The following is a 21,446-nucleotide window of genomic DNA, read 5'->3' as shown; positions in this document are numbered from 1 at the left end:
CATTACTCTTGGGTTATCCTGCTGGCAGGCTACCCGCAGTCGGCCTGAATTCCAAAGTCCTGGTCCGGTGTCGGTTGCTGTCGCCTCTTCCCTGATGTCAGAGTGCCAGGGGTATAAAAGATGCAGCTGACGCCATTTTCTTCAGTTTTTCTTGCCCCAGATGTCAGGTGCCCCCAAAAGGGTAGGCTAAAAAACATTGCTTATAAAAGCATGCACTAACATAAACAATATCTTCATCTACAAGCAAATACACCACATAGGTTGTATAGGATAGAGAAGTACAGATAAGTCCCAGCAAGAAAGGGGGATGGTGGGTGGGTAACCTGGACTGCAACAGTGAATACACAAGAACATCTACATTTATGGTAAGTACACAACTGTACTATGTTCGTGTTACACTGTTGCAGTCATTACACTTGGGTTGAATCCCAAAGCTGAGGTAGGGCGGCTGGGTCTAAATAGAATTAGAAATGGCTATAAGGCCCTGAAGAACTGCAGTGCAAAGCCTGCGCTGGATTTAGAGTACAGAGGTAAGTGGTAGTGCTTAGTAAAAGTGTGCACTGAAGTCCAAGTTGCAGCCTCCAAGACATCCTTGGTTGGTACTCGTCTGAGGAAGGCTGCTGAGGTGGCTGCTGCCCTGGTAGAATGTGGTCTAATGCCCTTACGCACTGATTTGCCATGTTGTGAATAGCAGAAACAAATGCAGTGTCCTATCCCTTTTGAAATAGTCTGCTTTGAGATAGCCTTTCCTTGTGATCCTGCAGCATATGCCACTAAATGTTGCTCAGTCTTTCTGAAAGCTTTAGTTTTGTCCAAATAGAAGCGTAGCTGTCTGTGTATGTCCAAAGAATGCAGAAGTCTCTCCCTGTTATTCTGTGGGTTTGGATAAAAGGTAGGCAAATGAATGGCTTGGTTAAGAGCCATACTGGACACCACCTTAGGCATAAATGTTGGGTTTGTCCTTAGAGAAACCCTGTCCGGATAGAAGATAATAAAACGTTCCACAGCCATTAATGCCTGCAGTTATGAGACTCTTCTTGCTGAAGTTACTGCTAGGAGCAGAGCTGTTTTCCATGGTAAGAATTTTATCTCAGCTGTATTGGCTGGCTCAAAAGGAGGCAGTGTGAGTTTTTCCAAGACAAAATTGAGGTCCCATGCAGGTACTGGTGCTCTCCTTGGGGGTCTTATGCTTTTGGCCCCCCTGAGGAACTGCCTAAGCAATGGTTGTGAAAAAATTGGTGGTTCTGTATTGCAATGAGCTGAAATAGCAGAGTCATGGATCTTAATTGATGAGAAGGATAGGCCTTTCTCCAGCATCTCAGTCAGATATTGTAAATTCTGAGGAATATTTGGTACAAGCGTGTCAATTCCTTGCGCCTGGTTCCAAGCACAGAATCTCTTCCATTTTTCTGCATAAGATTTCCTGGTGCTGGGCCTCCTGGCCTCCAAAATAACATCCATAACCGCTTTAGAGAGAGGTGTGTTCTGAATGGTTACACTATCCGCCATGCAGCTAGATTTAGGGTTCTGAGATGGCTGTGCAGGATCCGATTGTTTTGTTGGGTCAGTAAATGAGAAATTTGAGGCAATGTCCAGGCTGGGCCTTGAAACAAGCTCCTTAGGATTGGGTACAAGTGTTGGTGAGGCCAATCCGGAGCAATCAGCATCATTTGTGGCTTCTCGTCTGACCTTCAGGAATACTTTGGAGAGGAGAGGCAGTGGAGGAAAGGCATATACTGTGAGGTTGTTCCAGTTGAATGACAAAGCATCCACTTTCCATGCTTGTTTGTGATAAGTCCTTGTGCAGAATCTCTGAAGTTGGCAGTTGTGAGGGGAGGCAAAAAGATCTATGTCTGGGCATCCCCATTTCCTTGTTATCATGCTTAAGATTTGTGGATCTAGTTTCCACTCGTGAGGGTCCATGAGGTTTCTGCTTAGTTTTTCTGCCAGTGCATTTGTTTTTCCAGGCAGGAATTGTGCTTGCAGGTATACTTGTTAAGTCAATGCTGTGTTCCACAAAATCATGGCTTGTCTGCAGAGGGGGTAGGAATGTGTGCCCCCCTGTTTGTTTATGTACCACATGACTGTGGTGTTGTCCGTCTTTATCAGCAGTTGTCCTGGATGAAGTAGGTCCTTGAAGGCTGTCAGGGCATTTTGTACAGCTAGCATCTCTGTTTGATTGATGTGAAGATGCCTTTGGCTTGGGGACCATGTGCCCTGAATACATTTTCCTGCCATGTTGGCCCCCCAGGCATAATCTGATGCATCTGTTGTTATTGTTTGCCTGGCTGTGGGTAAAATGAATGGCTGTCCCTTGTTGTGGTGACAGGCCTGTGCCCACCATCGAAACTCCTGTTGTAGGCAGGGAATGAGTGAAATTATTGATTCCAGGCTGTGGCAATGTGGAGTCCAAACACTTTGTAGATACCACTGTAGGTTCCTCATATGCAGTCTTGCATATGGAATTAGCATAATGCAGGAAGCCTTGTAACCCAGAGCCTGCAGAATTATTCTTGCAGATAACTGGGTCTTTGTTGCCATGCTTTCGAAGTAAGAAGTCAGGTGCCTTTGTTTGTCTGGCGTGAGATAAGCCATCTGGGCAGTTGTATTTAAGCTTGCACCCAGGAATATTATCTCTTGAGAGGGTACTAGTTTTGATTTCTTTTCGTTTACTGTGTATCCTAGGCAAATTAGTAATCTTTTTACAAACGCCAGATGCTTTAGTAGAATGTCTTTGGTCTCTGCCTGAAAAAGGCAGTCGTCCAAGTAGGGATATATTTGAATTCCTCTTTGTCTGCAAAATGCAATTACTGGTGCCAGGCATTTTGTGAAGACCCTGGGCGTAGTAGATAAGCCAAAGGGCAGTGCAGAGAATCAGTAGAGCATTGAGCCAGCTATGAATCTGAGGCATCTTCTGCAAGATTGTCTGATAGGGACATGCAGGTATGCCTCTTTGAGGTCCAAAGTTACAAGCCAAGCCTTATTGCCCAGCATGGGCAGAAGCTGCTGCAGTCTCAACATTTTGAATTTCGGAACGTCCAGAAAAGTATTTAGAGTAGACAGGTCCAGAATTGGTCTCCACGCTTTGTCCTTTCTTGGTACTAAGAAAAGTCTTGAGTAAAATTCTTGTCCCTGCTCTTGTTGAGGCACTGGCTGAATAGCCCTCATATCCATGAGAGATAAAACTTGTTTTTGTGCCTCTGCCCATTGATTGTGTGGCAGGTCTGGCATACCTTTTGCCTTTGGGAGGGTGTGAAAGTGGAACCTGTAGCCCCAGAGAGACTACATTTAAGACCCATTTGTCCTGGGTGATCATGTGCCAATTTTGTGAAAAAAGTGCTAGCTTTCCCCCTAAGGGTGCTGCCAAAAGATAAATGCTTGGCATTGGCAGAGGGAAGTCATTGGGACTGTTTCTTATATGGCTGTGATTTGTCTTTTTCGCTTTTGGAGGTAGAAGCACCCCACTGTTTGGGCCTGTATGAGCCCTGGGGCTGTTGTCTGCCTCTAGGGCATCTGTATCTGCCTCTTTGTGGCCTGTCTGACACGGGAAAGGACCAATTCTTAGAAGGCCAGTTCCTGCTAAATCTGGGTGGCTGTACCTGTAAGAAATCCTTTACTGTCTGCATAGATTTAGCTTTATCATCCGTTTTCTTCAACACCTCTTCTGCCTTAACACCAAATAAAGTATCATGCTGTAATGGAGCATCCAATAATTTTGCCTTAACATGATCAGGCAGAGTCTGTTCCTTTAACCAAGCATGCCTTCTAATGACAGAACCTGTTACAGCGGCCCTGCAAGAGGCCTCCAGTGAATCATAACCACATTGCAAAGTATGTTTTCCCACTTGTTCAGCTGCATGCAATAAATCATGCATTTCCTTGTTATCAGAACATTCAGAATTTGTCAACATTTTCTGCTTTAGCAGTGACATTAAGTATTGCTGATATTTAAGCATATGAAACTGACAATTTAAAGCCTTTACAGCCAAGGTAGCAGAAGTGTAAACTTTTTTCCCCCATCTGTCCAGAGCCCTAGAATCTCTATCTGAGGGGACATGGTTTTTTGCAGTAGCAGCCTTGACCCCTTAGGGACCCTGGGAAATAGTTTGTGGGACAGCAGCAGGGTTTTTATATAGAAATTTATGAGAATCTGGTGCCCTGTAGTATCGGTCTGGCTTAACAGGTGTAGGAGGTAAAGAGTCGGGAGACAGGCCTGACTCTGAAAATACATCATCTACAATGTCTAGCACAGGTGGAATAGCAAGAGGTCTGTGCTGAGGTAGTAAAAGAAAGTCTCTGAGCCTTTTCTAAGAATCTGAGTAATATTGGCTCTCCCAGTCGAAATGCTCACTCATAGTATGCAGGGTTTCCCCAAATGAGTAATCCTCAGGAGGAGAAGCTGAAGGAATAGATTATTCAGCATCAGAATCCTCATAGGGTGGAATAGAATATCCCTGTTCTGAAGAGGAGTCAGAGGAAATGGAAACCTGATCAGAGGAATCATATTCAATGTCTTGCCTAGGCCTCTTATCAGGAGGGGGATGGGAACCCCTGATCAAAGTAATTAGTTCTTCGACCATTTTGAACATATGTTTCTTAGGCATGGAAGTCTGTCCTGGAGAATGCTGTACTTGTTTCCTTCTCTTTAAAACTGTTTTAGACTTTGTCTTGGAAGCTGAAGTTGGCTTGATATAAAGCTGTGTAGGTCTGAAAACACCCTCAGAAGCCGATGCCTGCTCAGCGGCTCCGGACCCATCTGAGGGATTTAGTTTCCGAAGGCCCAATACTTTGAGTATCCAGAGGCCTAGTTGTCTCCACGTGGGAGTCGGAGGCGGCCTATGGCTCTGAGGTAGCAGGCGTCAGGGGCTGCGAAAGCGCCTCACTGAGAACCGGCGACTGGCCTAGAAGAGGCTTCGATGTCGGTTATGGACCTCGGATGCCTGTCCTTTTCTTTTTCCTTGCGCTTTTTATGAACTTCGGTCATCAGCCGTTCCAATGGCATCATGTAGTTAAACCTTCGGCCAAAGTAATGAAAAGCAAAATCGTACCGACGCTTAATAGTGCGTTGGTTAAATCTAGCACAAAACCGACAACTAGCAACGTCGTGGTCAGAGCCTAGGCAAGGAATACAGTAAGAATGAAAATCCTTATGAGGTATTTGCTTCCCACAAGAAATACAATTGTTAACTTTGTCTGACATCGATCTGGAGCAAGAAAAAAGTTTGCCAATGGGGTACTTAGCTTTATAGAAGACTTCGGATCTGAAATTCAATTTCGAAAATCGCAGGAGTCGGCCGACCGGCACTTGCGAACTGCTTTTGCTTCGAGCTTCGCACGGCAAGAAAGACTGAAGAAAATGGCATCGGCTGCATCTTTTATACTCCTGGGGCTCTGACGTCAGGGAAGAGGCGACAGCAACAGACGCCGGACCAAGACTTTGGAATTCAGGCCAAATGCGGGTAGCCTGCCAGCAGGATAACCCAAGTGTAATGACTGCAACAGTGAAACACGATGAACATTTGGAAATCTTAAAGTCAGAAAGACCGGTTCCAAAACTGGGGACCGGATCCAAACAACTACCTGTACTGACGGTTCCAAGGACTGTGGAACCGAGGCAGGCACCTTTTTCGAAACCTTCGGATCCAAACTTGCAGATGAAGCAGAAGACAATGGTTTTGATGAAGGTTTTGGTTTCCCTGGAGAAGGAGTATCCAAGTCTGATTGAAAGGTAGACTTGACAAGTCCACGCTCAACCAGCTTCCTCTCAACCAAGACCCTGGCACTGAACCTATGGCAAATGGAACAAACTTCCTGGAGATGAACCTCTCCCAAACAGTAAGCACAGGTGGTATGACCATCTGTGATAGATAACTTCTGGTTGCATTTAGGGCACTTTTTAAACCCTGATTTAGCCTCATCAGACATTATGCCAAATAACACCTAGTAGCATCCCCAAAGAAAAAGCAATAATATCTCTTGTCAGCAATAATACCTCAGTTGAAGTAAGCCTGGTAAAGGAAATAAGCCTGACCGGCTAAGTTAACAATAACTCAAAAAAGCCACTCAGCTAAACAGACTAGCTTTTGCAAACAAAACCAAGCCTAATCGGCTATAGAACTATAAAAAAAAGACTAAAAAAAAAGCCTAACTTCGGCTAAATGGGATAGGGAGAACTAACAAGGCACCAACAGGGCCCAATCGCAAAAAAGAAATACAAGTTCTGTCAACTTTTTGCTCTCAACTAGTGCAAAAAAAACAGCACAAAAAAGAAAACTGCCCAAAACTATAAAAAAGAACACACTTATCTGCAACAATGGCCTGAGCTGTAGAAAAACGCATGATCTGTTGCGACGGCAAACTAGATCTGGGGAAGGTAGAGGTGCACTGCGGGATAGGGTTTTGGCCTCAACCTGTTAGAGATCTCGAGCTTTGCAATTTGACTGACTCGGAGCAGAGGATCAGCTCCAAACCCATCAGTAAGAATGAAGGTGAGTTTGAACAACTTCACATCATATGCTTCCCATATCTGTCCATCGTACAAGAATCCTTGTTCGGCGGATGGACAGAAGTAGTAGTTTCTGCTAATTCCTTCTTTGTGGCTGCCACAACCACCATAGCATCAACTGGAACACCCTTAGTCAGGAAACGTTTGTCCTCTGGTGCTTTAACAAACTTATTGGGCCTCTGCGGAACTGGTTCCACAGATTCTGGAGAGCCCCATGCCTTCGACTGACTACACCCAGCAGCTGGTCGAAAGGCGGAGACACCCAAGAGGTAGAGGGTCAAGAACCAAATGCCTCCAAGTACATGGACTCGTCTTCAGAAGGGTTAAGGGGTTTCCAGCCACCCCTCTACTTAAGGATTGCCAGGATGTCTGAAAGAGACATCTTCAGAGGGGGACCATGGGGATCCTTCTGAGTCCTCCAGGTCCGTGTCTGACGTGAGAGACTCGGGGGAGTCCAAATGCTTTCTCTTCTGAGGGACCTCCTCAGAGGTGTACTTTGGGGAAGTTTCGGAAGAGGGGAGGGTCAGCCAAGGGGGTGTCCGGGGGCATTGATCCCTATGCTTTTGATGGAGGAGTGGTGTGGAGGTAAGCACTGGCCCCGAAGGGGACGGAGCAGCTGGAGCCGAGGGTAGAGTGGTCTGGGGAGACAGCACATTCATCATCTTGAAGGCACCATGATCCCAGCCTGAGAGAGTCTCCAGCTCCGAAGAGCCAGGAGACCTGCTCCGCACCAAGGGCGAAGGCTCTGAGGCTGATAGGTTCATAGGTTGGTACTGCGCTATCTGCCCGAAGGCATATATTATAGCCCAGCCACGTTGTGCGGTATTCACCACCCCTTTAGTAATTCCCTAGACCCTTGTACTACAAGCTAGTACCCTTGGCCCCTATCTAGTAGTGCTGTTGGTGTGATCCCCGGTGTGAACTTTCTGTTACCCATCCACTCATAAAGGTTCCTCTTGAAGAGTGACAGTGAGGGGCTCGGTCTTATGTAGATCGGGACCCTGCTCCATAGTAAGGGAAGTCTCTGCGAAGGGACTTATCCCTCCAGCATGTTCTTTTCATTGTTGTGTTGAGGTTTATATCCCTAGAGCGTGTAGCTCGAGTAGATTTGGTTTTGCTAAGACGGAGCATGTTCAACAATTCTGGGTTGGACATGGCTCTGTACGTTAGACAGAGTTTGCCTCTGAGAAAGCGGTATGCAACAGAGAACAGTCTTAGCTTTTTCAATCGTGCTGCATAGGGCAACTGTTTGAGGCCAGTAATCCTCTTAGTTAGGTACCTTTGTGGTCTCTCCAGCTGCTGGAGATGTCTAGCCAGGTACATTCCAATTGGTGCATTGTACTCAATAATGGGTCTGATGAGGGAAGAGTAGAGGGGCACCATTACATCCTTAGATCTTGATGCGAACCATTTCGTGATCAGATAGGTCACATAGAAGGATTTTCTAACCACTTTGGCAACATGGTTATCAAAGGAAAGCTGACTATCTACTTGGGTCCCTAGATCCCTTACTTCTTCTTCAGATTTCAGGGGATTACCTCCTATGTTGTAGTTTGCGGGTACTCTGTTTTTTCCAAAGGGGATTACTACACATTTTTTTGCATTTAGCTTGAGACCATGAGTTGACACCATGCATCAGTCTCATTTATGCCCTTCTGGAGGATCTCCATGTCGGCCGGAGACTCTATTGTAGCACCCAGTTTGTAGTTGTCCGCAAACTTAGTCAGCCACAGCCCTTCCATGCTTGCCTGTACTTCTGAGAAGTATATGCCAAACAGGAGGGGTCCCAGGACAGAGCCCTGAGGCACACCACACGTTACTGGTCTGGATTCGGACATGGATCCCGCTACTCTTACTTTATGGAATCTGTCTGAGAGCCAGTCTGTGATCCATCTTGTGATGTAAGGGTTTATGCCCAGGTTGGTGAGCTTATCAATAATAACTGAATGGGGAATGGTGTCAAATGCTTTAGCAAGGTCAAGGTAAGCCGTGTGTACCTCCTTTCCCTTATCTATAGCCTGAGTAACTGTCTCAAAGAAATCCACCAGGTTCAGGAGGCATGATCTGCCCTTGACGAAGCTGAACTGTGTGGGGTCCAGCGACTGGAGGTTCCCAATCTCTCCATTTATGAGTTCCATAATGATTCGCTCCGTAGCCTTACAGATCAGACTGGTCAGGCTTATTGGTCGGTAGTTCCCAGGGTCAGTTGTGACCCCACCCTTGTGTAGCAGGACCACCACTGCTGTGTGCCATTCTATTGGCACATATCCTGTGGAGAGGCTGAGACTGAACAGGGTATTAAGATGCGGGGTTAATTCCTTTTGGAGCTCGCATATGACACAGCCTGGGATACCATCTGGTCCCATGGAGGCAGTGTTTTTAGCTTTAGATAGAGCCTTGTTAACCAACGTATCAGTAATAATTGGACTTACACAATCCCCTAGAATGGTAATAGGCCCTGTAGGTGGTGAGGGGGGGGGGGAATTTGCACTGAACCTGTTAGCCAAGATGTTGCCAATGGCAGAAGGGTCAATGTATTTTGTTCCATTTTGTACTAGCTCAGAACATACCTGAACGTTGCCATTTAGGTTTGTGACGTAGCCGTAGAAGGCTTTATGGTTATCCTTGGCAACTTTCTTTTCAAAATTAGCTTTAGTTGACTTGATGAGGGCCCTCAATATCTTACTAATGCTGATCAGGGATCATTTTTTCTACTTGAGATTTGGCCTTTTTTTGTATAAGTCTCCTCCTTTTATTGTAGAGTTTGCTTATGGTCGGGGTCTACCAGACTGATTTCTTCTTGCTTGAGGAAGGAATCTTGGTTTTATTTGGGATAGCACGGTCCATGCAATCCTGAAGATGCATATAGAGTGCCTTGGTGTAGGATTCCGCATCCTGGATATCATTATCCTTCTGCAAGGGAATAGTGAAGCTTTCCACTTCGGATGCAAGTAGTTTGAAGTTTGCTTTGGAAAGGTTTATGACTATGGTTTCTTTGATTGGGGGAGGTGGAGGAGTGAGGATGTCCAGGGTTATCAGTTTCTGGTCGGATATGACCAAGGAGGGTGTGATAATGGGAGTGGTACAATGGGCGCCCATATTTGTGATGATTAAATCCAATATGTTGTCCCCTCTAGTGGGGGAACATACTAGTTGTTCAAGGGCATTTGAATTTATAAATTCTATGAATCGCTGAGCGTAGGAGTTGTAAGCTCCAAACTCACCTGTGTCAAAGCCCCAAGTGGGAAAGGAGGATCCAATGAGGATCCAAACCCACTCTCCGCCCTAGAGTTGACGAGGGAGTGTCTGCTCCCAGATCCCTTGATAGATGGCGGTTATTGATGAGACTGGAGCAGATGTTGGAACCAAAAAACTGAGGGTGGTTTTTGGGTCCAACGGTTCCACCACAATGACTTCCATGCACTCCGGCTCCAAATTCAAGAGAGTCGAAGAAGGAATAGATGACAAAGTAGGTTGGGCAGTCGGCTCCATGACCATATGGGCTGGGCTCGATAAAATTTTAGCCAAGGTCGGTATCCGAAGTAACCTCTTCACCACCCTCTCCACATCATCATCCGAAAGGCTCCAGGATGATCGAAAGGAATGGGTGGATGAATGGTGCCTACCTGTCACAGACTGGAGAAGTAGAGACTGCTGTACACAATGCACCAGTTCCAAGGATGGAGACTGGTTTCTTTTGCAGCTCCTGGACGGTTCTGAAGACACTGAAGGAAGTGATGGAGATTGTGTCTTGTTGGACCAGACAGACTTCGGATCCGATGCACTTTGTTTATCCTGTCTCTGACGGTTCCGAGGCCGGAGCCAACAAAGTTGCTTTTTTGGAGGGCTTATCAGCTTTACCTGCCTGATTCCCTTTCTAATGATGCCTCAAAAGGCCCTCTGTGTAACCCTCTCACAATTAACTTATTTCTTCAGGACCCTAGATTCCTACAGGACCCCAGACCTAAACCCATGACATATGAAACAAGAGTCCTGCAGGTGAATGGCTCCTAGACAGTACCCGCAACTTGTATGACCATCTGATAATGACATTTTTTGAATGCGTCACATTTTTTTGAATCCAGAAGGTCTGGATTCTTTGGAAGACTCCTTAGGCATCTCTGACAATCAAAAAACACAATAGCTAACACCACTGACTGCAGAAAAAAAAAAAAAACGAAGTAGACAGAGAAAGGAAGTTTTTTTTTTTTAAAGGAAAAGGAGAGTAAGGAGAGTCTCTAAGTTAAATGAAACCTCCTCAGCCAGAGGAGATGCCTCAAACTTAAATCGGTGAACTCCTGGAAAAAAGGGAGTAAAAAGGAGGAAGGGGAGCCCTCTAAATGAAACGGGCTGAAATTAAAGGGACAAAAAACAAATCCTCTAACTGAAACAGATTTGTTAGGGACTAACTAAAAGGAATTAGTAGGCCTGAAACGAAAATGGCAGCCTTAACAACAAACAGCAAAAAAAAAAGCGATAGTCAAAAGGGCACACAAGCACTTAAAGTATTTCCTAACTATAAAGAACTATTAATGAGGTAATGGTAAGATATTTAACAAAAATAAGTAGGAAAAAACACAACTTAACCTGAGCCAGTCGCAAAGCAATCCTGTAGCATCAAGCGGCAAACGAGATCTGGGTAACTCTTGCTAGGCATGTTGGGATAGGGTCTACCCTAAAGCCAGTGTAAGCACTCGAACTATAGTATATGGCCGAGTCGCAGCCGAGAATCGGCTCCAAACCCAACCAGCAAGAATGAAAGCGAGATAGGGACAACATAACATCATTATATTCTGAAAATTAATGTACTTTCCACATTTTAACATTTAATTCCGCAAGCCACTTGTTATTGGATATCTATGGAACAAGATAATTACTGTTTCACCTCTTCTTTACAGTTTAAGAGCCATACAATTGCGACATGACCATCTTCCATAAAAACACACAAACCCAAATCTTAAAAGTAAACCCATCTCATACAGGTTGTATTGTACAGGATCTAGGTCAGTTAAATAATGCAAAACTGAATGAATGCCACTGCAGGGATTACAACAAATCCACAATGGCACAACTCTCTTTTGCCACTGAGGCAAACACCCTCCTCAATTAGAATAAGTACTTCTGAGATCAATGGACCATGGAGTAAAGAGAATTACTCTCTGGGACCTCATTTGACAAAAATAAGCTCTGGCCAATTTAACATTATCAAATAACTGTCTGCCTTGTAAATGAAATATGCGGTGGCAGTCATGCTTACGCAACAACTCACTGCAAACCTTCAGACGTGGGGTTTATACTCAAAATAAAATATGCAGAATGAGCATAACATTAACACATTCATGTAATAAACCCAAAGTAACATGATGCATCTCAGCTAAGCCTACCTGACATAAGACAAAAATACTTACCTGAAAAACTCAAAATTAAGACATGCTTTTGGCAAGAAGAATTTGTCATCCTGTTTAAACCACACTTTACTCATGGCTGTGTCCTGCAATGAAAACAATTACTGATTAACAAAACATATTAAACATAATGTTGTACTTAAACTGAAACACAGATAAGGTTTACAGAAACAAATTTTATAAAAAATTAAAGTTTTGCAATTAACAATCACAGGCCTGTGACCACAGTTTCATATCCTTTATCTGCAGGACTAAGACTAGCATGTATACAGTCAGTCTGGCTAATAAAACTTACCAAGGCCATCTAAGTCCATCCCCTTTACCAACAATGCACTAATCCTGAGGACCCAACCTTTACATCTCTGAAGCCTGCAGATACAGCAAAAGCAAAGGAGACTGGGAAAAACAAAAATATAACAGCCTCCTCTAGACCCAAAGGTTGGACAAAGGAGGGCGAGCATCCTGTAAGATATGAAAAGTACAGTTTTGTACCTACCATAAATGTAGATGTTCAAGGATCCACATTGCTGCAGTCCTAACAATTGGGTAGTCCGCTGTCCCAGTCGGCCCGAATACCAAAGTATATGGCTGACGTCGGTCAAGGCGCATTAGTCTGACGTCAGGACGTCAGGGTACTAATGCGCATGACCGACGTCATATCCTCAGTCTTTTCTTGCCCCAGATGTCAGAAGACCCTAAAAAGACAAGGCCAAAACCAAAAACACCAAACACTCCTGCACCAAAAATATGTACAATATATACAAAATTACAAGAGTATAACCTCACCCACACAACCACCCCTAAACACAGAGGGAAGGAGGGAGGTAAATTGGACTGCAGCAATGTGGATCCTCGAACATCTACATTTATGGTAGGTACAAAACTGTACTATGTTCTTCATTCCACATTGCTGCAGTCCTAACAATTGGGTAGAATCCCAAAGCAGAGGTAAGGGAGGCTGGCAAATCATAAAGAAGCAGGAGCTGTCAACATGCCTTGCAAAATAGCTGTGGCAAAACCAGCCCTAGATTTAGAGTAGAGAGGAAGGTGGTAATGCTTAGAGAAAGTATGCACTGAACTCCAAGTAGCTGCCTCCAAAATATCCTTAGTTGCCACCCCCTTAGAAATGCTGTTGAAGTGGCAGTAGCCCTAGTGGAATGAGGCCTAATCCCAGCTGGAATCTCCTTGCCATGATGGGAATAACAAAATGCAATGCAAAACCCAATCCACTTAGAAATAGTTTGTTTTGACACAGGCTTGCCCTGAGAACTCAAAGCAAAAGAAACAAACAACTGCTGAGACTGCCTAAAATCCTTAGTCCTGCTTAAATAATAACGCAACTGCCTGTGTACATCTAAAGTGTGCAAAATCTTTTCCCCTTATTTTGGGGATCTGCATAGAAAGTAGGCAAATGAATAGTTTGGTTTAAAGCCACACTAGAAACCACCTTAGGCATAAAAGAAGGATTAGTACGTAATGATACCCTATCCTTATGGAAAATCAAAAAGGCTCTACCGCCATAAGGGCCTGCAATTCAGAAACCCTTCTTGCAGAAGTAATGGCCAACAAAAAGCAGTCTTCCATGACAAGTATTTCAATTCAGCAGTAGCCAGGCTCAAAAGGTTGTAGAGTAAGTTTCTCCAACACAAAATTGAGATCCCAAGCAGGAGTAGGAGCTCTACGGGGGTCTTATATTCTTTGCCCTCTAAGAAATTGCTTGAACAAAGGATGCGAAAACAATGGTGGGTCACAATCATAGTGAGCTGAAATTGCTGCAGCATGAATCTTAATGGAAGAGAAAGACAAACCTTTGTCCAATAACTCAGTAAGATATTGAAGAGCCACACTCAAATTAGGCTCAGAAATCTCCAAATTCTTTGCTGCACTCCAAAATAAAAATCTCTTCCATTTTTCTGCGTACACTTTCCTTGTACTAGGTCTTCTGGCTTCCATAATCACATTTAAAACTTGTTGAGGAAGCTGAGACCTGCTGTGTTTCAAAACAGAATATGCCAGGCTGTTAGATGAAGAGAGTGAAGCTTGACATTGAGCAGGTGACCGTCCCTCTGAGACAACAGGTGTGGAATCAAAGGTAAAGGCCATGGAGGCTTCCTTACCAGACTCCTCAGTAATGGGTACCAGTGTTGCCGAGGCCAATCTGGAGCTATTAAAATCATCCTTGGCTTGTCTTGTCTGACCTTTAGGAGCACCTTTGGGAGAAGAGGCAGAGGTGGAAAGGCATACACATGAAGATTTTTCCAACTGAAAGAAAGAGCATCCACTTTCCAAGCTGTGTGATGAAACCTCTTTGTGCAAAACTTTGGCAGCTGGTGGTTTAGTGGAGAAGCGAACAGATCTATGTCTGGAGTTCCCCATGACACTGTCAATTTCGAAATACATGAAGATCCAGTTTCCACTCGTGGGGATCCATGATTTGTCTGCTTAACACATCTGCTAAGGAGTTCTGTGCTCGGCAGAAACCTTGCCTGAAGAGTTAGTTGCAAGCTGAGCAGTCTCCCATAAAATCATTGCTTGCCTGCATAACGGGTAAGAATGTGTTCCCCCTTGTTTGTTGATGTACCACATGACAGTTGTGTTGTCTGTTAGAATCAACACCTGCCCTGGAAGAAGTAACTCCTTGAAAGCCATTAATGCAAACTGGACTGCTAACATCTCCTTCATGTTGATATGTAGATGCTGTAGTCTGGCAGGCCACTTGTCTTGTATCCACTTTCCATTTAGATGAGCCCCCAAGCAATGTCTGAGGCATCTGTCGTTAGAATCTGACTCGCCTCTGGCCGGGTCACAGAGAGTCCCTTGTTTAGGTGACATTCCTGAGCCCACCACAAAAATTCCTGTTGAATGCAAGGTATTATTTGAATGACAGTGTCCAAATCCTGGCAGTGCTGTGTCCATACATTTTGAGATACCATTGCAGCTTCCTCATATGCAGTTTGGCATTGGGAAGCACCAGAATACAAGATGCCATGAACCCTAAGGCTTGAAGGACTGTCCTTGCAGTCAGCCCGGACTGAAGAGATAGTTGATGGAAGTAAATGGAAAGATTCTTTTGTTTGTCCGGGGTTAAAAAGGCCATCTGGGCTGCTGTATTCAGTCTCACACCCAGAAAGCACATGTCTTGAGAGGGTACTAGACTGGACTTTATTTCGTTCACAGAATACCCTAGGCATCTTAGCACTGCTATCACATATTCCAAATGCTGTAAAGGTCTTCCTTTTCTTGAGCCAGAATCAGGCAGTCGTCCAAGTAAGGATAGATTTGTATACCTTTTAGCCTGAAGTAAGCTATCACTGGAGCCAGAACCTTTGTGAATACTCTGGGCAGTAGATAAGCCAAAGGGCAATGCAGAGAACTGATAATGGGAATTTCCAGCTCGAAACGCAGATACTTCCTGCAACTTAGTCTGATAGGCACATGAAGGTAAGCCTCCTTGAGATCTAAAGTTACCATCCAGTGATCTTTGCCCAGCAGAGGTAAAAGCTGTTGTAACGTCAACATTTTGAACTTGGGAATGTCCAGATAAGTGTTGAGGATAGATAAATCCAAAATTGGTCTCCACGTGTTCCCCTTCTTTGGTACTAGGAACAGGCGAGAATAAAATCCTAGGCCCCTTTCTGGCACAGGAACCGGCTGAATGGCCCCTATTTGGAGTAACAGAGAAATTTGCTTGTGAGCCTCTTTTCTTTGTAGAGGAGGAATGTCTGGCATGCCTTTGAAAGGAGGCAAGGTATGGAAATAAAACCTGTAACCGTGGTGAATGATATCCAAACCCATCTGTCTTGGGTAATTAAATCCCAATTTTCTTTGAAAAGAGCCAGCCTTCCTCCCAAAGGTGCTGCCAGGCGAGAATGTACTGGCAGCTGAAAAGGCAGGTCATTGGGTCTGTTTACGAAAGGACTGACCCCTGCCCTCACCAGAAGTCTGAGCAGGTGAACTCCCTGTTCTAGGCCTAAAAGAACCTTGAGCTCTGCCCCTACCACGCCTAGACCTACCCCTAGACTGGGAATCATAAGCAGGATATGTCCATCCCTTAGTAGGCCAATTTCTACTAATCTTCGGAGGCTGCACCTGCAAAAAATCTTTACCAGTTTGCATAGACTTAGCCTTGTCCTCCATTTTCTTTAAAACTGCTTCCACAGGCGAACCAAACAACACGTCAGACTGTAATGGAGCATCCAAAATCCTTGTCTTAACATGCTCAGCTAAATTCTGATCCCTCAACCAGGCGTGCCTCTGAAGAACAGAACCAGTGGCAGCCACCCTCGAGGAGGCCTGCACAGCATCAAAACCACATTGCAAGGAATGCTTACCCACCTGTTCAGACACATGAACTAAATCCTGCAACTCTTTACACTCAATACCTTCCGCTAGAGCATCCACCTTAGACTTCAATTGTGAAAGGAGATAATTTTGATATTTTAACATGTGAAACTGGCAATTCAACGCCTCATGGCTAAAGTGGAAGAAGTATACACTTTCTTTCCCCATCTATCCAAAGCCCTTGCCTCTATCAGGAGGAACAGGATTTTTAACAACAGAAGCCTTAACACCTTTAGGCCCCTGAGAGACAGTTTCGGGTCTGCCCTAGGACTCTTAAAAGATACTTATGAGCTTCAGGCACCCTATAGTACCTATCTGGTTTAACTGGGGCAGGAGGCAAAGAATCAGGGTTCAGGGAAGCCTCTGCAAAAACATCTTCCACCACATTCAGAACAGGAGGTATAGCTAAAGGCCTATGCTGGGGTAAAACAAGAATTCCCTAAGCCTCTTCCTGGAATCAGAGAAATCTTGACCTTCCCATTTAAAATGCTCCCTCATGGAATGAAGAGTCTCTGAAAATGAAAAATCCTCAGGAGGAGAAGCAGAAGGAGTAGAATCATCCACATCAGAATCAGAATAAGGAGGATACTCCTGCAAGTCTTCAGCCGAAGACTCAGAAGCCTACGAACACTGCTCAAAACTCTCAAACTCAGGTTCCACCCTAGGCCTCTTATCAGGAGGGGGCATAGAACCTCTAATCATAGTAATCAAATCCTCTGCCATTTTAAGCATATGTTTCTTAGGCAAAGATCCTGAAGAGCTAGGAGAAACCCCCACTGAAGTTAAACCTGGCCTGCCTCTCAAAGAAGCCTTGGAAACAGAAGGGGAGGCTCTAACCACCTTAGGAAGAGAGGGAAGAACAGCCACCTGAGAAGCCCCTTCAGCCTGGCCTACCTCCTGAGAGGACACATCCTGTAACAGTAAAGTCTCTCCCTGAGACTCCAAAGAAACTCCTGGCAGAACCTCCGGCTCCACTGAGCCTTCCAATCTAGGCTTTGCTGCTTTGTCCTTGCGCTTTTTGGACGAAGCAGGCGTCGGAGCATCCAACGGCATTTTATAATTACAACGCTTCCCAAAAACTAACCTGGCACAGTCTAACCTTCTCTTAATAGTGCGTTTGTTAAATCTAGCACAAGAGCGGCATCCAACAACGTCGTGCTCAGGCCCTAAACAAGGTATACACAAGGTATGGTAATCTGACATCCGGTTAAATACTGAGGCAAGAAAAAAACAAAATATTCCCCAACGGGGTACTTAGCCAACTTTGATTCGGTCTGAAACTCCGACTTCAGAAAATTTCAGAACGCCAACCTGCACTCGCAAAACTGCTTCTGCATCGGACCATGCGGCAAAAAAGACTGAGGATATGACGTCGGTCATGCGCATTAGTACCCTGACGTCCTGACGTCAGACTAATGCGCCTTGACCGACATCAGCCATATACTTTGGTATTCGGGCCGACTGGGACAGCGGACTACCCAATTGTTAGGACTGCAGCAATGTGGAATGAAGAACATCTGACAATGCAAATTTATCATTATGTTAAGTGTGTAACTTTCTTATTTGGCACTGGTACTTGCACAGCTTTCTTTTGTAGGACAGAGTCCTACTTCATCTATGTGGAACTCCATAGGGGAGAGGCATGGAAAAGCCCAGACAACAGGAGAGAACACTCGCATAAGATTCCACCTAGTATTGGTGTAATATATGGTAGAAAAGATGCACAATTGAGTATGGCCACAACATTTTTTTCAATGTATTTATTAAATCACATTTTAGACAATGATATAGGTACACATACATTAACAGAAAAAAAAACTAGAGTGAATATTTTTCATGCAGTAAACATATATATGTATATATATATATTTATTGTTTTTAACACTCATTCAGTCCAAACATTAAATTGTTCATTTCCTGCCTCTCCTTAAAACTCCATTCTGAACATTATTCTGAATTTATAATTCCACAAATTCCACTTATATGTAATCTTCTTCTCTTTTCTAATAATCCCACCCTCCTGTTCTGTTATCTCATTTACAGTATTCAGTACTTCAACTACAGTTGGTTTAGATTTCAATTTCCACTTTTCAGCATACCTCTCAACTGTACCGAATTTCTCGGAATTTACTGGTTTTAAGGCAAAATAATGGGGTGCCAAGAATTCCCAAGTGGCCCTGCAAAACCCAATTTTGTTCTCTCTCTCTCACTTTTTTTTTTTTTTTAAACAAGTTTTATGGGTGGCTGATGTGAACTAAGCACGTAGGATTCCTAACCTTTTGCAAGCTACAGTGGCGTGGGCAGGGTTTAGTGAGGAGTCATCCAATCAGTAAGCTCTACAATTTTTACGGGTGGCTGATGTGAATTGTGAACTAGTGCTTGCAAGGACGTAGGCTTAAAATAATTCCCAACCTTTTCAACTTTTACTGAAAAGAGCTATATGTCATTCTAGACCGTATTTTCTAATGCTAGTGGTTTCAAAATATGCGCATCACTACCACCAAATTAATCAAATCATTAATGATTAATGGATAACACTTGCTTGACTTCATTTTCTTTGCCAAATCGGAAATTAATGTAACCTAAACACATCTGTGTGAACATGTAATTTCACTGAGTAGGTCTGAACTTTCTGTGTATAAGTTTATTCACAGAGTTAACATATTGCACATTTAGAAACATTTCTTTGCAGTCGGACTGTGTCAGGATCACAGGGCACAATTTGTCATTTGTTTATTTCTAAATATAATGCACATACTAAGGTGCTAAGCAAGTAATATAAAAGTGAATATCCTTTTAATAAACCAAAATAAGACATAAAAAGAAGTCATGTCTTACCATAACGTTCCATCTGTATTGTTTATCCTCGTTTAGTCATTATGTATAGGTATCGGTTCCGACCTCGGAACCGAGCTGGCCATTTTCTAAGCTCGCGTCAGCTACAAGCTCTTAAGCTAAAAACTCTTACCCAGAATTCCCCTCTCCCTGTTACCTCGGATTGAGTTTGTAAGTCAAAAGAAGGTAGAAGCTACCTCTGGTCAAATGACCTAATAGAACCAGATGGTGAGATCCACTAGAAGCCACAGGAGGGGGAAGGAGGGAGGGTTGTAATGACTGAACGAGTATCAACAATACAGATGGAACGTTATGGTAAGACATAACTTCTTTATCTGATATTGTTAATCCTCGTTCATTCCTTATGTATGGGACAGAGTCCCCAGCTACCTCTATTCCTGGGAGGCTCTCATGGAAGGACATTCCTGAGCACCATAGAACCAAAAGATGCTCTTCCCCTGGAGGCCAAATCCAATTTGTAATGATTGATTAAGGTATGAGGCGTAGCCCAGGTTGCAGCTGCACAGATGTCATGCAAAGAAGCTCTGGCATGGAAGGCAGCAGAAGTTGCCACAGACCTTGTCGAATGAGCCTTGATGGTAGTCAGCAAAGGAGTATTACGCTGTGTATAAATGAAGGTCACATGGTCTTTCAACCATCTAGCCAATGTGACCTTAGCAACAGTACATCCTAATCTAGGTCCAGAGTAGGCCAAAAATAACTGGTCGGATTTACGGGAGGCCGTAGTCCTATTCAGGTAGAAGTGAATTTGCCTGTGAATATCTAGGGTATGTAGGCAATACTCTCTTCTGTTTGAATGATTAGGGAAGAAAACTGGCAATTCAATGGAATGATTAATGGACATTTCAGTGGTCACTTTTGGCAGAAAGGAAGGATTAATTCTCAAAGACACTATCTCTATGAAAAATCAAGTATGGACTCTTGATGCATAAGGCTTGAAAATCAGAGATACATTTGGTAGAAGTAATGGAGACCAAAAATTAGAAGTTATGTACTCACCATAACGTTCCATCTGAGTAGGCGACTTCATTTGGATGCAACCTGTGGGTTTCAGATCAGACTTCGGATCCGAGCCGGCATTTCAAAAGCTTAGGATCCGAGCTCCTAGCTCCTCCCTCTACCCATAATCCCCTGCCAAGCCCTAACTGACCTCAGATTGAGTTTGCCTAGTGAATACTAGTAAAAAATACCTGGACACAGGAATAAACTCTTACTCTAAATAGGTCAGGGGGATGGAGGGGGGGAATGGTTGCATCCAAATGAAGTCACCTACTCAGATGGAACGTTATGGTGAGTACATAACTTCTAAATCTGAAGTAGGCAGACTTCATTTGTCTGCAACCTGTGGGAAAGAGTCCCCAGCTACCTAAATCTTGGGCGGCCGTCATGGAAGGATGTTCCGGAGCACCGCAGAGCCAAAGGATGCTCTCCCCCTGGAAACAACATCCACCTTATAATGAGAAATGAAGGTATGAGACGAGGCCCAAGTGGCTGCTGCACAGATATCATCCAATGACACTTGGGACTTAAAAGCAGCTGAAGTGGAAATTGCCCTAGTAGAGTGAGCTGTAACCCTCTGAGGAGCAGGCCTACCTGAAGTGTCATAAGCCTGCAAAATACAATTAGTAATCCATCTTGACAGTGTGACTTTGGAGACTGCTTTACCCATAGCAAATTTAGCAAAGGAGATGAACAGTTGATCTGATTGTCTATCACCAGCCGTTCTGTGAATGTAGAAGCGCAATTGTCTGTGAACATCTAAAGAATGCAGCTTATATTCTCCTTTGTTTTTATAGTTGGGGAAAAAAAACGGCAAGTTGATTGATTGGTTAATATTATATTCCGAAGAAACTTTTGGAAGAAAAGAAGGATTGGTCCTGAGGAACACCCTATCGGGAAAAAAGGAGAGGTAAGGCGGCTTGACGCATAGAGCCTGGAGTTCCGACACTCTTCTGGCTGAGGTGATGGCTACCAAGAAGGCAGTCTTCCAGGAAAGGTACTTTAGATCTACAGAAGCTGCAGGCTCAAAGGGAGGAGCAGTAAGGGCCTGCAGGACTAAAGATAGGTCCCAAGGTGGCACAGCTTCTTTGACCGGGGGCCTCAACAGAAAAACTCCTTTAAGAAAGGTCTTGCAAAGTTTCGCAGTCATGAGGGGAGCTGACTCAAGACCCACATGATAATGGGAAATCACTGCCATTTGCACCTTTACCGTGGAAGAACTGGCCCCCTGATGAAAGAGGTCTGTTAAGAAGTCCAGCACTGCAGACACTGGTGCAGAAAAAGGATCAATATTGTTCTGAATCACCCAAATAGAAAACCTTTTCCATTTGCTCCGGTAA

At 44.2% G+C, this 21,446-nt stretch overlaps 1 protein-coding gene across 6 annotated transcripts in view; it reads right to left on the bottom strand.

Annotated features, from left to right (window-relative positions):
- Positions 1 to 21,446, bottom strand: part of IDE (insulin degrading enzyme) — a 3,524,264-nt gene that overhangs the window by 1,346,753 nt on the left and 2,156,065 nt on the right. For all 6 annotated transcript variants that reach the window (XM_044056694.1, XM_044056696.1, XM_044056693.1 and 3 more), the window contains one exon: positions 11,914 to 11,996. In XM_044056694.1, the coding sequence (XP_043912629.1) occupies positions 11,914 to 11,996 (83 nt within the window). The remainder of the gene's footprint in view (positions 1 to 11,913; positions 11,997 to 21,446) is intronic.

Source organism: Protopterus annectens, chromosome 14.part0, assembly GCF_019279795.1.
Source record: "Protopterus annectens isolate FY-2018-M chromosome 14.part0, PAN1.0, whole genome shotgun sequence".
NCBI classification, from domain to species: domain Eukaryota; kingdom Metazoa; phylum Chordata; order Ceratodontiformes; family Protopteridae; genus Protopterus; species Protopterus annectens.
The sequence above is the reverse complement of the archived record's forward strand: the minus strand, read 5'-3'. Positions and strand labels throughout refer to the sequence as shown.